Source organism: Drosophila rhopaloa, unplaced genomic scaffold (genome assembly GCF_018152115.1).
Source record: "Drosophila rhopaloa isolate 14029-0021.01 unplaced genomic scaffold, ASM1815211v1 contig_163, whole genome shotgun sequence".
Classification (NCBI taxonomy): Eukaryota; Metazoa; Arthropoda; class Insecta; order Diptera; family Drosophilidae; genus Drosophila; species Drosophila rhopaloa.
Window position 1 is genome coordinate 14,140,462 of NW_025335043.1, and position 17,740 is coordinate 14,158,201.

General features: G+C 40.8%; 2 protein-coding genes across 3 annotated transcripts; one reads left to right on the forward strand and one right to left on the reverse strand.

Annotated features, from left to right (window-relative positions):
- Positions 1 to 4,503: 4,503 nt before the first annotated feature.
- LOC108052887 (P protein) lies at positions 4,504 to 6,540 on the forward strand. The gene has a single exon (XM_017135413.2). The coding sequence runs from the start codon at positions 4,504 to 4,506 to the stop codon at positions 6,538 to 6,540; it is 2,037 nt and encodes a 678-aa protein (XP_016990902.1).
- A 6,494-nt stretch (positions 6,541 to 13,034) lies between these two features.
- LOC108052888 (E3 ubiquitin-protein ligase MARCHF6) lies at positions 13,035 to 17,469 on the reverse strand. 2 transcript variants are annotated; one of them, XM_017135414.2, is made up of 3 exons: positions 15,581 to 17,469; positions 14,098 to 15,525; positions 13,035 to 13,622 (listed from the first exon to the last, which is right to left on the reverse strand). In XM_017135414.2, the coding sequence occupies exons 1-2, from the start codon at positions 17,168 to 17,170 to the stop codon at positions 14,107 to 14,109; spliced, it is 3,009 nt and encodes a 1,002-aa protein (XP_016990903.1). In that variant the 5' UTR covers positions 17,171 to 17,469; the 3' UTR covers positions 13,035 to 13,622; positions 14,098 to 14,106. The 2 variants fall into 2 exon arrangements, with proteins under 2 accessions (XP_016990903.1, XP_016990904.1); XM_017135415.2 differs by lacking the exon at positions 13,035 to 13,622 and having other exon boundaries at positions 13,686 to 15,525.
- Between the last annotated feature and the right edge of the window lie 271 nt (positions 17,470 to 17,740).

Sequence of the window (17,740 nt, forward strand, 5' to 3'; positions counted from 1 at the left end):
CATGCTGATTCCCTTGTTCCCATTTTAAATATCAATTATGCAAATGGCCATTCTCATTTTCATAATCCACAATATAGAAACAAAAAATGATTATTACATATATATAATAGCCGCAACAACTACATAAAAACAATTTGCATTTATGAGCACTTGTTGAAGAGTTCCTTTGCCTTTTTCTATTGTTCTGGCCAGGCTGACGTCAGGATATCAACGAGTTGGTATAATCCTGCGGGGAGGCGGAGGACTTGTCACTGGGATTAACATCTTTATAATGCAAGCAGAAAAGTTTTGCCGCCTAACTTTTGCACAGAGAATCGCTTTGCATGCGCTCATAAATCAGTCAGCGAGTTGAAGAGTTTTTCAGAATTTTCAGCAAGGGCAATATGTTATAGACCGAAATAAACCGAAATTTCTATTGAATTTTTCAGAATTTATTGCAGCGATTAATCAATCTGAACTTTGCCAATTTTCAGAATACATATTTCTTGGAAATACAGGTAGATTTTATATGTATTTTCAAAAATTAAATTGGTTCACAGACGAGCGATTTCAACTCCTTTATCTTGTTTTCGTCTGAATTGGCAAACTTTTCATTAGCTAATGCCACCGAACGGCAATTAGCCGTGGGAGTTGGCCCTGAATAATAATCCCCACCATTTGCCCCACTAATTCCAGACAATTTGAAATGGCAAATGGAGGCGCAGCCGAAAGTGAAATCAAGTAAATTATTGTTTTTGATCCGAGTCTCATGCGCGACGCCCACGTCGAAGCTCTGGGGCTCCTGCGATTCCCACAATAAATTCAAATAAGCCCACTTACGCAGTTAGCCGGCGAACCACCTTCGTTCATCCACATCTGCTTCTTGGATCCCCGGATCCCTGGATCCCTGGATCCCTGAATCCTTGGGACCTTGGGTCCTGGCATTCCTTTGGCCCACTGAGCCGTCGACTTCAAAGGCGTTTAACAGCAGCTGCTACTGCTCCTGCTGCATCGGTGGTATTTAGTAATGAGCTCCTGGAAGGGCGCCTAAGCCATTCTTAGGTCCTTCCAGACCGCTTCGAGTTGATACTTTGGCCACCTTTGGTGGAAAAGCAGCCCACGCAATCACATAATGGGTGGCGAAAGGTAATTTCGGTTGGCAAAAGCGGGAATACTCTAAAACAAGCAAAAGGATGGTTCCCATCTTAGATTTTATTAAAAATAAATAAAATAAAATATCAAATATTATATCAAGAGTGTAAGTTTCAATTGATTTGAAAACATATTCAAATACCCAAAGACAACTCATCCCTAACTTTAATTTAGCAAAAACAATATGTGAGATTTATTTTTTGTAATGACTTTTTAGCAACTTCTTGAGGATTTTGTTGTAATATTTTGTTTATTTTTAGCAAACTTGATAGTACACATGATTGACAATATATTTAAGAAATGTTTTTCGACACACACAAGCAATAATAAAACAATCAAAGTGACAAACAATTGTAATTATATTCAAACTTGATAACAGAATTCCCGTATATTGGTAGATAAAATACCCTCTGAAAGGGTAAAATATACCCGTGTGCACTTCATATCTATAGATATTTTACTCGCAGTGTACTACATACACAGAAATAATGTGGGCGTGACCCGTGCGGAATTCGAACGACAGGGCAACTGTCAAAGTGCCGCTCCGACTGTCGTCTTGTTTTTCGGTTTTGGGTTCTCGTTTCTCCAACTCGTTTCGGGTTTGCTTTGCCAGCTGTCGACATTTGCCTGAAACTCAGGGTGACAAAATATGTGCGATGCTTAGGGTCACAATGTTCGACATCAGGCGTAACCCGCTGCCCCGTACTCCTAATATTTGACTAATTAGGCAACAACATCGGGCGTTGCAGGGAAAACATCAACGCGAAGCATTAGGTTCCAGAAACTACGCGAGAAATTGCATAAACCCATAAAATACTGCCTCAAAATTAAGTTACTACAGAGAGAAAATATTTAATTTTTTATAGATGTTCATTATTTTCCGAAATTTGTAAATTCAACTATTCTCACTCTAGCAAAGTCAATACCCACAATTGGACTTTCGGAGACCTTAGCTTTACCAAATTTAAACCAATTTCAAAGTAGCTTACCTCTAAACACTCGTGGTTCCATTCTCTAAAAATCTGCATTCAAAATTTTCATTTTAACGTTGGTCAAATTTTTCACCGATTTTCATGTTAGTTATTTCTACGTTTCCGATGGCTTGTAAAAGGGTAACCCAAATTTGGACTTGCATAGTCCATAACTTTATCAAATTTTATCCGATTTCTAAGTGGCTTACCTCTAAACACTCGTGGTTCCATTCTCTAAAAATCTGCATTCAAAATTTTCATTTTACTGTTGGTCAAATTTTTGACCCATTTTCATGTTAGTTATTTCTAAGTTTCCGATGTCTTGTAAAAATATGACCCAAATTTGGACTTGTAGAGTCCATAACTTTGTTAAAATTTATCCGAATTCAAAGTGGCTTACCTCTAAACACTCGTGGTTCCATTCTCTAAAAATCTGCATTCAAAATTTTCATTTCACCGTTGATCAAATTTTTGACCCATTTTCATGTTAGTTATTTCTAAGTTTCCGATGGCTTGTAAAAGGGTAACCCAAATTTGGACTTGTAGAGTCCATAACTTTATCAAATTTTATCCGATTTCAAAGTAGGTTACCTGCCATAGAGACGATAAAAAATCTTTTCGGAAAATCGACAAATCTTTAAAACAGACGCATACAAATCTAAATGTTTCTTTACAGAATACCTAATTTTTTTTAAGTGGCATATGTATATAAACTTCGGTGTGAAGTTTCCTTCTCCTATAAATTTGTAATTAGTCAGTTCTCTTTTTCTTGCAGTGAGGGAAATGCCATCCCCTGCCGTACCCAAAAATACCAGACACAATTCTGTCATACAAATTAATGTGCTGTGTCACGGGTATGTGAAAATCCTATTTAATTGCCTAGGCAACCAACACCTGCATGGGTCGGTGACCATTTCCATTACGCTGACTGCCGTTTGAAGCGGATCTCAGACAGTCTGTATTGCACTTCATTTCCAATTAACCACGCTGCCATTTAAAGTTGATGTCACCCCACTTGTAGGAATTGAAAAAAATGAAAATACAGAACGAATGAAATGGGGAAATTGTTGCAGATTGCCGGGGGATCTTGGTGATGGATTTTCTCACACATCTGTGGCACGTGCAGTGGCCAGACTAAAAGTGCTGATTTAGATTTATGTGCATGGCGACAAGTTGGGGGAAAAACTGAAGTGGATTATTAGTGCCGCAGGAAAGGGGAAAATCGGGAAATGGCAAAGATTAAAAGGAAAAAATTTAACGGATTTTGCTTTAAATTTTAAGGATGTTTTCCTGAAAATAATCTTCATATTTCCAGATTTTTTCACGCATGACTAAGCCCCGTGAATGACACCCATTGTTTGGCTAGAATAGTTGCTCCTCAAATAGCAACAGCAGGAATAACAACAATTTTTCTAGATTTGTCATGCATCAAATATTGTTTTGTCCATTTCCATATATAGCAATCCCATGTCTCGGCTTTATGTGGAATTTCCCATTCTCCTTCCATTTTGTGGCATTATTAAAAAGTTTGCAATGCAACGTTTTCTGCTTTTCGCCACACACTCTCACAAATCACATCTACATTTTTGATGGTCAGCTGGGAAAATGGCTTTTACCTACGTTGGCCTACTTACACTAAGCTCAAGTTTTCTCTTTGCATTTTTCCAACTTTATCTTTAGTACGCACAGGATGTCTGGATGGGAATGTAACGTAAAAGGTTTGAGTTCTCTTATTAAGTTAGCCAGACCACATATCATAAGCTAGTTGAGCGGTCAACAGGTTCTGTCACAACTTCTGGCTTGGTTAAAAAGAAAATTGCAATGCTAATAGAAGAAACCAAGAAAATATCCACTGCTTTATCTCGGAGTTGATTTAATAAATAAAAAGCCATTTCAAGATAAATTGCAGTTGAAGCTGCATTCGTTTTTGCGGTCTAAGGAACTGTGCTTGACAAGAATGGTTTCGGTTTGTAGTGAAAAATGTAATTTTAGGCGAAACAAGTTTATTACACAACAAATTAAATGTTACATTTTTAACAAAGTTAATACTTTTTTAGTTATAAGTATATATTAAAAAATTATTAAATTAAGTTATATCCTTTTTGTAATTTTTGGATAATTTTTACAGATATGTTTATAAACGGAAAGTAGGGCTACAAAGAAACGGCGTTAAAATGGTTTACAACAATGCCATTTTTTTATAAAAATTAAATGATAATGTTACGATTAAAAGTAACATTTTATTATAAGATGTATTTATTTATGTTTGTTTAGTAAAAATTGTTGGCCTTTAAACTTTTTTTGGCAAAGTTTCTTGTTATATAATACAATCGAAACTGGATATTGACTTATCCTTCAAATAAGAATTTAAAGTGATTCTCGTAACGAGTTTGTATAGATCATGAATCGAATGCCGGTCAGACGCAAGAGGATCAGGAGAGGAGGGCCCGTAACCACGACTGGATATATCTGTTTGATCGTCAAACTGACCATTTTATTGGGTCTTTGGATCGCCTTAACCTTCGTCCTGTTAACCCATAAATCTCATGACGACACTGATACCTTGGTGACCGTGATGCCCCAACAGAAGGTCTTCAAGAAATTGCACATGGAGCACGAGAGCGTTGAGATAATCCTGCGCGGAGCCATCAACAAATATCTAACGAATCACCTAATCCGCGGTGCTAACTTTTCGGCAGTCGGGATTCGTGTGGAGTGGCGGGATCCCAACCTGAATCGGAGCTACTTGCGCACGCCCAGATGGAAGGTGTATCTGTCGAAGGATAAGAGGAAGTACAATCAGGTCGAGAGGATCTTTCATTTCGCTATTTCGGGAAAGTATCAGGATAAGGCGCTGGATGACCCGACGGGCGTTGATTGGGGCTACGCCCACACGGTGATCTCCTTCGAGAGCATGTGCCGTCGCCCGGTGGGTCTGTTCATGAAGGTGGACACCATGCCAATGGTTGGCAAATATGCGGTAATGTACTCCGCCCTCCTGCTCATCGGCCTGTATGTGGTCATCATCTGGGAACTGACGGATCGCACCTTGTGCACCCTCCTCTTGACCGCTGCTGGATTGGCCCTGCTCACTGTCCTGGGGAATAGACCATCCTTCGGGACGATCATTTCATGGGTGGAATGGGAAAGCATGATGCTCCTGCTGGGCAATTTGATTATGATAACCCTGATGGCGGAGACCGGCTTCTTCGACTACCTGGCCGTGGTGGCCTATCGGATTTCGAAAGGCAATTCCTGGTTTCTGATTGCCCTTCTGGGCATTGTGGTTTTTCTATTCTCGGTTTTCCTGGACGCTGCCACCGTGGTGCTGCTCTTTAGCCCCGCAGTGATTAGACTGTGTGAGGCGATGGCCTTGAAGACCACTCTGGTGTTGATCATCCTGGCATTGTATGCCAATATCGGTGGATCTGTGACCCCAGTGGGTGGACCACCCAATGTGATCATAGCCACCAATATGAACGTGGCTGGGGTGAGTTTCATTAACTTCTCGATTCACATGCTCCCGACTGCCATCATCTGCATGATCACCATCTTCATCCTGGTCTACCTGATCCTGGGCAAGCGTATCTTTATACTGGATGAGAACCAAATGGAGTTGATTAAGAACAGGCAGGACGAGATGAGGTCCTCATTCGACGTCCAGCTAAGGACTGCCGAACTGATCAGGAATCATCCGGCGAGGACCTTGCTCCGACCGGCTCCCAACTACTTCCAGACTCTGGCCTACCTGGAGGCCAAACACTGGATCCGCAAGAAGATGCTCCTGGTGCACTCGGTGTTGGCCCTGATCTTTGCCATCTCTTGTTTTGCCCTGCAATCCATACCGTGGGCCATTCCCGGCGCCTCCCTGGGCTGGATATCCATTCTGGCCGCCTTCCTGCTGCTCATCCTGGCCGACAAGGAGGATCTCACCGACATTCTGGACAAGATCGAGTGGTCCACCTTGCTGTTCCTGGCCTCGCTCTTCATCCTCACCGAGGTGGTCTCCGAATTGGGCTTCATCCACTGGCTGGGCATCCATGCGGTGGACTTGATCGTCAAAGTGGACGAGCAGCACCAGAACATGGTCGGCATGCTCCTGATCCTCTGGCTGTCGGCCATAATGTCCGCCTTCATCGACAATGCAGTGGTGGCCACAATCATGGTGAAGCTCTGCATCGAGATGGCCTACCACGAAAACGTGGCGGTCACCCTAATGCCGCTCATCTGGGCCACCAGTTTCGGGACCAGCTACGGAGCCAATGGAACTCTGCTGGGATCGATGGCCAACGAGTTCGTCTCGGTGATTGGAAGACAGTACGGCTATGAGATCACCTTCCGGACCTTTTTTGTGGTGGGATTTCCCATCATGCTCGTCACCGTGGCCATCTGCTCGATGTTTCTAGTAATCGCACACTCAGTTTTTGATTGGCACTAGAAATTCATATAAATGGAATGGAATTGTTCAGTTATTAATTATACTTTCCTACATACTCTTATATGATTTTTACTTTTTTTTATACTTGCTACTATGCTACTATCTTTTTGACTACCAATTTTATATTCCTACCTAATGTAATCTCTACTTTTGTGAATAGTTTTTGAAGCCACACTGTATTTCGTATCCCATTGTAATTTAATAAGCATTTTTATGGGGAATTTAATTATTATTTTAATCAGGATAATATACGGTTTTAAAATTACATTTTGTAGTCAACATTGAAATGAAAATTTCTATATTAAATTTTATGAACATTTTTGTGGTTATTTATTCAATTGTTTCAATTGAAAGCTAATGGTTTATTGCGAAATTTTGTGGGCTTCAAACTGTTGGCTTGCTAAATATTTGCAGAAACCATTGAAATTGCCGTTTAGAGTACAGCACCATTTTCTGTCATGGCTGGCAAATGCAAATGAGTTTTATTGTTGCCTAGAAAAGGACCAACCAAGTTTTTGGCGCCGACAAAACGGGAACACACTGCAAATACACACATACACTTGGGCAAATTAACAAAAAGAAATTAACTTTTCCCATTGTAAAAAATTACTTTTTATTGTTGGGATATACATTGCCCTAATTAGTAGATAAGAAGATAAAGAATCTGTTTAGATCCTCTAGCATTAATATTTTTAAACACACTTTAAACAGAATAATATCACAAATTTATGAACTTAACACTTCTCTTCGCAATTAAAAAAATTAAAATTGACTAACCTTTTTTTTCTCTGTGTTGAAACGCGAATTGATGCATTCGCACGCACATATGGGCGTGTGTATATTAAATCGCATTTTCGTTGGCGTCTTTTGTTTACCAAATTGAATTTTTCATTACCGCCTGACCAAGTGTTGTTGTGTTCGGCTTTGTGGTGCAGTTGGCGGAACTGGTCCTTTGGACCCCCTCTCAAGGACCCCCCGCCCATCCTTACACTCGCCGCACACACGCTTTCGGTTTATAATTGGATTTTGATTCGTTTTGCATAAAAAGTAAGCTTACATCCAGACGCCAGACTATTCCGTGAATACGCCCTATATGTGTGCGAATTTTATGGCTTCACTGAGGCGTCGCTTTGTCCATGACCAAAATCGAAAAAAAAGTGCGTGACCCAGTCGCAATAATAACGAAAATACATCTGGAACCCTTATTGAACTTTAGCTCCTTTTTCTCTCTTCTCAATTTGCAAATAATTCGACTGCATTTTCTTCTTATTGTATATATGGCTTTAGCATTTATTGCATGTCCACACAAAAAATCCATACATTTATTTATATTCGTCAATTTACATATTGAATTTGAATGCGATGCTTATGCAGCTTCATTTGATTGGTACAAATAAGTCAAATTGGGACTCGAGAAAATGGACACATGAAATATCAGTTTTCGGCCAAACCAAGCAGCTGTTGTTTCGATGACTTAGTTTGTTTTATTGGATCATCAATTGGGATTTATAGGAATCAGCAGTTTAATATTTTCTGTTGGCCAAAAGCTAAAGAAACTGACAAAAAGTGTATTTTTGTGGTGTATAAAATGTCAGACAATCAAAATAAATTATTGTAAATTTAAATTTATTTTATTTTTTGGGATATAGAAATAATAGAAAATTAAGAACAAGATTTATTTGTAATTTTATTTTATTGCCATAATATAAATGAATTTTTAGACAGAGACATTTATTTATCCTTCAATAATTAAACAATTAATAAAGTAGGAGCAACATTTGTATTATATAAATAACACATATTTGTTTAAAGATTAACTATTTGTCCTATTTGGGTTTATTATTTGGATGAGATTGCAGTGTCTTCTAACAAGATAAAGTTTTTATATTTACCGAAGGAAAAGTGTCGTTCCCAAAGGGATTTACCCTTCTCTCATTCACCCCATTAGGCCACTTAAATTATGGTCAACCTAAAAAAATGAGTTTACAAGGATCCAGAACAAGTGGCTCGTAAGCCGGGTTAATCTCTCCATCTTGTTGCCACTTGCCCCAGCCAACCAACTAATAAATCTGCCCCATCCTCTCAAGCGGACACTGTCCATGAGCACACCTTCCGAATGTCCCATCTAGGAGAGCCCAGGCATATTTAATTTTTTTTTAGCCCCGTCGACATGCGTGCTTTATTGGCCATAGTCCCGTAGAGAAAGAGGAGCAGTGGTCGGGCCACTGGGCACTTAGCACTCCTTAAGTTTTACAACTTCACGCTCAATCAGACGCTGCCAACGGCTGCAGGCCATAAAAAGTAACGCCTCGAACTTCAAACTTTAACCCCGACAAAGTCGCATGCGGAAGGATTTTTTATGTGTCTTTAAAGTAGCGTTAAAACTTGGGTTGGGCTTGTTGTTTTTTTTTTTGGCTATTGTTGTGGTTGGCCGAAAATCTGAAAGTAAATAAATACGACTGGGACTTAGCTCTCCTGAATCCAGCTGAGCACCTTTCGTACTAAACATTGGGGAATATTAGTGATATTACAAGACATGACATTTCAGGGAGAGTTTTGTCAGCTTAGGAAAAATATTTTGTAATATTTTTGTTTAATATGTTTTTATTTTTATTGCCTAAAAGTTCTTCTATTTCCTATCAAAATGGGATTAATGGTTTTCCTCATATACAAAGTTGAATTGATTTTTATTGCTTTCCAGCTCTTAATTTCGCTATTAATATCCAATACAGCAATGAAAGTTTTCTTTTATCTATTTTTCTTAAAGGCTTCAGAAAAAGTTTTTGAAGGACGTTCAAAAATAAGGAAGTTCCGGTTATAAAAGTTTTAATATAACAACTTCCTCTTCTTTAACAAATTTGACTTAAAGTTAAGTTGTCTTTCAACCCACAAATCCAGCTGATTCACAATTTAATGATTTATTTTATATTTTTAATTAAAATGTATCCTGTCAGGGAATTCAGCAAGTAACCTGTTTTCTTTCCTGTTTTTCTGTTTTTGTTTTCGTTCTTTGGTGGTTAACTATTTTATGTTTTATAGGACTGACCCCTCTGACGTTTCCCAGGGCAATGCTTTTACACAAATTATATTATTTTGCTTTGGGATAAATAATGAATTATGGCAACGGAAATCAAAAGGCCACTTCAGCGACCGAGACTGGCAACCAAAACAGACGTATTTTGCTACCCAGTCTCTGGATGCCACCGGATACCACCGGATATATAGTTGCCACGGGGGTAACGATGGGGAGACTTCTATAATAAAGCATAACGAGCTGGGAGTGGGTGGCACAGGTTGCTACACACTTAGATTGTTGCAACCTTAACAACAACAACTTGGCCCGGTTGTTTGCTTTGTTTTATGGCTAATTTTAGACAATTTATGAAGTGTTGGTTATGCTTGATAAGAGCCTCAAGCGGAAGCAACAACAAAAACAACCAGCTACCAACAATAACAAACAGCGGAACAATTCATGCAAATGAGCTCCGCTTAAAGTCCTTGCCTTGGCACATTACGCATACGCCCCGTAATGCGCGACAAATGATAAAGCCGCGTAAGCCGCTCCCCCAGTATATATGTATATATGTACCCTTCAAGGGGTATGAAGTTATCACGGCTGACATATGAAGTTGTTACTTTTCAACAGCAACAAAGCTCAGAGTTCAAGATGAAAAAGCGGGAAACATAAACAATGCCATTTGACAAGAGTTGTTGACAAGAGTGGCTGACATCTTCATCTGTTTATACATTTTTTCCTTCTCCTTTCGGGCTGCCTAATGTGCCCATGTGGTTGGCAGGAGAATAAACTTGTTAACTCGAGAGTGGTAATTAAAAATTATCTGCGGAAATCCGAGTGCATATTAGGGTAAGAGGCCAAAATCATGATAAATAAATAATAATAATGAATGGAAGCTAAAATGACTTGTGTAATAAAATATGAAATGTATCTTACACCATTAAAAAGATTGACGTCAATAAAAATGGAGAAGTCTATATTAAATGGGAAGCTTAAAGTTAGAAAACAAATTCTTTGACTACCGTTTTGTTTAACTAATTAAAATGGGAATCCGATTGTTAAAGCTTTCAATCAAAATCATCGGAAAATAAAGAAAATCCCACATAAATATTAGTATACAAGATTACAGGAATTTACTTCAGGAACAAATATTATAAATATATTTCTATATTACTTATAAATAATATTACAATTTGACAAAAAAAGTGCATAGGATTGGCTTAAAACTATTTTTGTATGCATTCTTAAATGAATTGGAATAAAAACCTTGTTCTCTTTGTAATATATAAAATCAAGGTTTTTAATTGATTTGTAATTAAGGTGGTAATTAAATGGCTTCAGTGAAAATTAAATACTGGAATATGAGAGCAAAAGGCAAAATAAATGAATAAAATCAGTAATGCAATTTCCAACGCAACCACATTTCAAATTAGCCACAGCTCGACATTTACTGTTTACATTATTGAAAGTAATCAAATATTATCCCCCCTTTGCATAATGGTAAAATAGAGATGGACGATGGCCGAAAGCGAGACGGTTTAATTATTCAGATGAAATTCTAAATAAATTGATAGGCAGCAGTTGGCAAGTGTTGTGTGTTTTCCACTGGAGTGGCGAGAGGTTTTGTTTGCCAACCATTGAACGTTTTCAAAACTTTATTTGTCTGGATGTTGGCATTTTGTGGCATTCGCTGTGGTCCTTTAGGAATTTGTGGCCCCCCAAAAAAAAGAGCATTAATGTGGCAACAACTTTAAGCCCGAAATCCGCTTACAGCAAGGGAACTGGACCAAATGCCATCAGCTTGTAATATATATTTTTATGGTCTTTTAATAGAGTCATAAAAGTGCATTGTTTTGATCTCCATCAGACTTGAGAATGTTTTGAATTATGTAGGACATGATAAGATGAAGATGACTATTGATTTACGGAGCTAACTTGTGCGTGTAAAATACGTCCTCAATCTCACTGCAATGCACTTGCATAGTTGGAAATCCAATTAAAAGTATTTCACCAAACAGCTATTCAGCTTAATGAACTATTTCCTTCGGCTGAAAATCAAGCAACTTGAGATATTTCAATATATACAGGGAGAAAATATTTTCTTAATAATTTAATACACATTAAACAAATTAGAACAAATTATAATGAATGCATGATAATTGATCACTTAAGCCAAACAGTATTTAATCTGTAAGACAAGAAAGTTTAATCATAAAAGAAGGAAAACATAAAACTTGGCAACTTTAATGCTTTAAACTCTTAAACATTTTAACATTTTTTTGATTTTGAAAAATAGAAAAATAAAATATTTTTTTCTTATAAAGGGATATTACAAATTTCTTCAGTGAAAATCCACTTTATGTTAGTAAATATATTTTCTTTGCGCATAAGCCTTCGTTAAGATCCCCTCCAAACAAGTAAATCAATGCCAATCGATGGGGTATTTAATTAAAATTTAGTCTGTTTCACGGACTTGTGTTTAATATTTGGTTCAATGAACCGCAATGTAAACCTTTCGCTGTTGAGTAGCAGGAAATCTGGGAGATGGATGGCACTATCCCGATCCCGTCCAATGGGTCACTCCAACACGCGCCAAAGTTTTGTCAAGTTTATAAATGCCGTACCCCCCATTTATTCCCATTTGGTTTGGCCCTCTACTTAAGCACGCGCTGGCAAGTAAAATGTTTCAGCAACTTTCAACTTTGACATAATGCAAATTATTTGATTTCATTTTATTATTTGTTTATCTCTGCGCCTCTCGTCCCTCTGCAACTTTTGGTAAGTGTTTAATTTGGTAAAGTCATGGTGGGGAATGAGAAATGAGGACCTGCCATACATTTTAATAGCCACGGCACATAAGCCACTTTGCTTTTGCGTGTGGGATGAAACAGTCGTGGCCATGTCAAACCACAAAACAATTTAAGTTACAAACATTGAAAACTTTTCTATTTGTCGCAGCAACAAATTCGCAACAGCCAAAAGTTTCGGAGGCGGCATGAACAACTTTTGAGCTATTTTTTTTTTTATTTTTGATTAGGAATTTTTGGGGCAGCATCCTGGATCCACTTCACTACCGACTGACTGGTCATTCCTAATACGCCCCGTGGGCGAGACTCGTGTCTGTCAATTGCTGCTGGCACACAAGGCGCATGATTGACATCGCCCCTCACGACTCAGAACTCAGAAAATTCAATGATTAGCTCACTTGAGCGCACCGCTCATCCATTGACTCCACTTATATTATGGTGCTTCATTTAATATGTTTAGACGTTGATTAATTGTCTGCTTATATTTCTTGTGCTTTTCGACTTGGCACAACAGATGTCCGAACGCATTCAATAATTCTTTTTCAGTAACATATTTCTCGCGAATTCGGTTTGGAATTATTTTTATTGCAAATAGCATGTTTGGTTTATATAACCCGACAACTTCTAATAAAGTTCCCTTATAGAAAAACCATAGTATTTCTCTTGAAGTTTAAGTTTAAATTTTTTAATTAATTTTAAATCAGTTATATTTATAATGTATACATATATAATTTTTACAGTTCGTAAAGCTAGCTCGAAAATTTCTTTATTTACTTTCCACTATCCGTAATTTTTCACCAGTTTTACCATGTTGGATTTGGTTTATTTCGGGGTTTTCTAAAGTTTTTGCTCGGTTGACACTTCACAAATGTAGTTTCTGCACACGGCTCTAATACAAGGTTTCAACGCTACTCAAAAGATTACTTATATAAGGTCGGGGGTGTGGCGGGGCTTTATGCCTGGCTGTCTTAAAATATCATACAACTTAGGATCTATAAGCGATATAAGGGTTTAAAGGATTTAACAACAATTGTAGCTAACACATGAATCATATAACGAAAGATTACTAATGTGGGGTAAAAAGGCCGAAGCTAAAACAAAATAGGTTTATTTCACTCGAAAATTTTTAAATCCTCCGTTTGAGCAGGGCAACAGAGACTAATCAGAGATATATCAGCAGCAGGAGTAGCTTCAGGATGAAAAAGCATAGCTATCAGCTTCTCGTGGCATCCTTCTTCTTGTCAGGTTGAAATAAAAATCTTTAAATAGAAATTGGATATCCATTAATTGTATATTTTCCTAAAAAGAGTGAATTCAAACACTTTCTTTCATAAACAATCCCAGAAATAAATTCTCGGGAAAATTTATTTACTTTAAAAAATAAAAATATTCGCTAGCTAAGCTTAAAGAAATCTATACCGATTAATAAATTTGGATTTTATTTGTACGACGGAGTAAAATTTATGATTTACTCAAATATACTTCATATGCCTTTTTTTTATAAAATAAGAAGATCCTTTTTACAATTTTCAAAAATTTTAGCACAAAGACAAAATTACATTAAAATAAGATCAAAGTAGGAAATTGTAATAACTTTAAATTGAAAAACTTATTTCAAGTTTAAGCTTGCTAAAAACTTTAACAATTAGATTTACATTTAAGAAATTGATTGCTAAAACCCATAAGCCTACATAAATCAAGTGATTTTTCCATCTTAAGAACTGAAAGCCCCACCTGATCTCGTTACAGAAGCTGGGCCAACTCCTGTTCCTGGGCCAGCTGCTCCCGTTCCCGCTCCCGATCCCTCTCCTGGTTCTCCTTCAACTCCCGAGCCGCCCGCTGCTGCTCCTCCTCCTCCTGCTGCTGCTGCTGTTGCTGCTGCTGCTTTTTGCGGTGCTCGTAGTTTACTAGCCGCTGTCCCACCAGATACTTGTCCACCTTGATGGACAGGTAGAGCTTCTTCAGCTGCTTGATCTGGAACAAAACGAAGCAGATGCTGCCCACCACGAAGAAGCTAACCGGATAAACGAGACGGGCGACGACATGCCGCGCATAAGCGTCGGCTAGGAAAATCGGGAACACCATGTGGGCCAGGACGTAGGGAGCGGCCAAAGCCAGGCCAAAAGTAGTAACCACCGGCACTGCCAAGTCCCGCATCACAAACTTCAGATCGAAATCGCGCAATCCATCCATATAGGCACGCTCCAAGGCCCGTTTCAAATGCCAATCCGGACCCATTAGAGTCAAGGCGATGGCTATCTTGCTGTAGAGCACGCCCAGCGCCCAATCCTGCCACAGGAAGTGGATGGGTGTCTTGCTCAATGCAACGCGTAGGGGAATGACCACCACCAATTCAAGTAGCAATCCAAAAAGTAGTGGAACCAGCACGAAGATTCCCAGGAGAGTTAAAACAGGCAGGGCATATTGTAATGCCACTCGTGCCCAGTGCTTGAGTTTGCTGACAATAGCCGCTCGTCCTTGGGGCAATAGGGTGACGACCACGGCCACTCCCCGGCAGACAATCCAGCACAGGTAGCCTCCAATCTCAGCGGTGTACAGCTCGTGAGAACGCAGCAGTCGCTCGTTCTTCCTGGCTCCCTCCGGATCCACCGGCGCCAGATTCCCAGCCACTCCGACTGCTCCTGCCGCGGCGGCCGCTCCCGCACCGGCTGCCTTCTCACCCGGCTGGCCAGTCCAGAGCATCATCAGCCGCCGACCAATGTAGACGGGTACGGTGAGCGTCAGCATGGCAGCACAAACGATGGACAAACACATGAGGGAGAGCAGGGCGCACAAACGGAAGGCGAACAGCGAGGGTTTGTCGTATGGCTGGAATCCCACGGGTGCATCCCGCTGCATGATTGCCTGATGAGCGGCGGCCAGGTTTCGTGGTGCTGGCGCAGGTTCTACTGGCGGTGGCGGTGGAGGCGGCGGTGGTGGTGCAACAGCTCCCTCATTATCGCCCTCTTGATTACCATTTTCGCCAGCCGCATTCTCCACGCCTTCTTCACCAGCTGCGGGATTCTCGGGCTCCGGTTCAGGGGCCGGAAGCAAATAGCTTCGGATGCCCAGCAACCAGGCCACCGCGGTGCACCATATGCGAAGTAATCCCTTCAGCCAGATGCGCGTTTGGGTTTGCTCAAAGAAGCCTGGTAAAACGATCTGAAAGCGAAATGGTTTAGATAAAATACAATAGAGGATTACTACACTAACTCACCTGCAAAAGAAGCAGTTGCAGACTTAAATCGTTGACCTCCGCATCACCACTCAGAGCATAGGGCAAGAAGTTTGGCCAGGCCACCTGAAGAATCCTAATGGGCAGCCAAAGCATCAAGAGAACGGCGAAACCAAAGATCATGGCCGAGGCGACCAGCCGGCGGATGTGTCTCACAATCGGTACATGGATCATCTCCTGGATGGGACTGAAGTCCGGATCGTTGACATTACGAAAGATCCAGAGCACGCCCGGCCTCAGAACCTCCCTCAGCAGCGAGATGAAAGCAGCAAAGTAATAAACGTAGACCATGCCAAACATCCAGTGAACGAAAAGAGAGGTGCCCGGAGCCGCTTTGAAGCTAGCCTTGCGATCCTTAAGACTGGCGTCCAGTAAAGGCAACGAGCAGATGTCCAGCCACCAGCCGCAGATGAGCGGTAGTACTCCAATCTCCACAACGGAAAGTAATGATACCTTCACCACTATATAGCACAATCCAATAAACCAGCATACTCTTCGCAAACGGAATACTCTGGCGAAGAAGTGCAGCACCACCAAAGTCAAGCCAATGCAACAGTATCCAAATAAAGTGGTAATCAGGCCGTGAAAGTGCAACAGTGGCTTCTCCGGCTGCAGAAGATCCATGGAACTCAAGATAAAGTTGCCCACGCAATAGGGGCAAAAGGCGAAGGTAAAGATGAACATGGTGTTTAGTGAGATGATCCAGAAGACGTGCTCGAGGAAAACCAACGAGCCATCGAGGCCCAGAAGGCGTTCCCAGGTGAGCTCCTCAGCGGCACGATCCCATTCCATGGGGTTCCAATTCTGCTCATCCGCATCGGCGTCCACGGCGGGAGCTGCAGCCGCTGGAGCTGCTTCCCGGGCGGCATCCTGTCCCTCGTTGTCCGCTGGGGCGGGCGCCTCGTTGTCCATGGGCACGTCCTGCGGTGCATCGCCATTGTTGTTGTCGTCCTGGGGCAGAGGAGCTGCCTCTGCGACAGGAGCAGGCGCAGGATTAGCAGCCGCTGCCTGCAGAGGGGCATCATCCCGCTCCAGCCAATCGGGGCCGCCGCCATGGAGGATTTGTTCGCGCAGCCAAACCAATCCTATAAAGGATAGCAAGGTGCAAGTCACCACAAAGCAGCCCCGAAACGCATCTGCTGCAAGGTTTTCCATGGAGAAGATGTCAAAGGGCAGCGTGAGAATCATGTCGAAGGAGCTGGCCCGGAATAGATACCGGTAGGTCCTGTAGGCGGACAATGGGACCACTCCAAACCAGGCCATGCCCACCAAGGAGTAGTGGAGCCAGCAGCGGGCGCCCTCCAAAACAGCGGACATTAGACCCACCAGGACATCCTTCAACGGCAGGACTCGCGGCATATCCGGGGCATAGATGGGCTGGAAACTGAAGCGGTAGCCGCACAGTTCGCAGTACTCTTTGTGCGAGTAGCGCATCCATTGCATCAGACAGTCCTGGTGGATGTACTTGATCGATCCCGTGCAAATGCATGGGTAAAACAGAGGCCTATCCGACTGCGCTTCGCATCGGCACACGCGGCATATGTCTATGTCGCCCTGCGACAGGTCGTCCATCTTGATCGCTTTTTCTCCAGATCCTGATCCTTGGCCTTCAATTTAACCCAGTTTGGCAAAAAGTTCCATCGGCCATTTGCGCAATTCGCTGGGCAATTTAGCTAATTGGCCCGAGGTTGCTGGTCTTCCGGCCGATTCTCCCCGCCTTTTAACCACGCTAATTAATTACTCGTATATTATAGACCGTTAGGCGCATCTAACACTTGAATTTTAACCGAGAACTTGTGATATTATTACGACAAAACAAAAATATGCAGCCCAGTTCACAAAAAAAGTGGCAGCCACCACGTACCAGTGTGTGCACACCACGAAAATGATGAAAATTTTTGCAACAGAGTTGCCACCTAGCGTACAACAGCACGTTACGAAAACAGTTTTCAATAAAATTATTAAAAACTTAATAAGAAAAGTAACATTTGCATTTATGATGTCGTTGTCGCCCAAAAAATGCAAATAAAGAAACAACGACATCATAAATGCAAATAAAGAAAAATATCTGCAATAATTTTTGAAAAAATTTAATTTGATATATATGTGTAAGTATACGCAGGAAAATTAATAAAGCATATA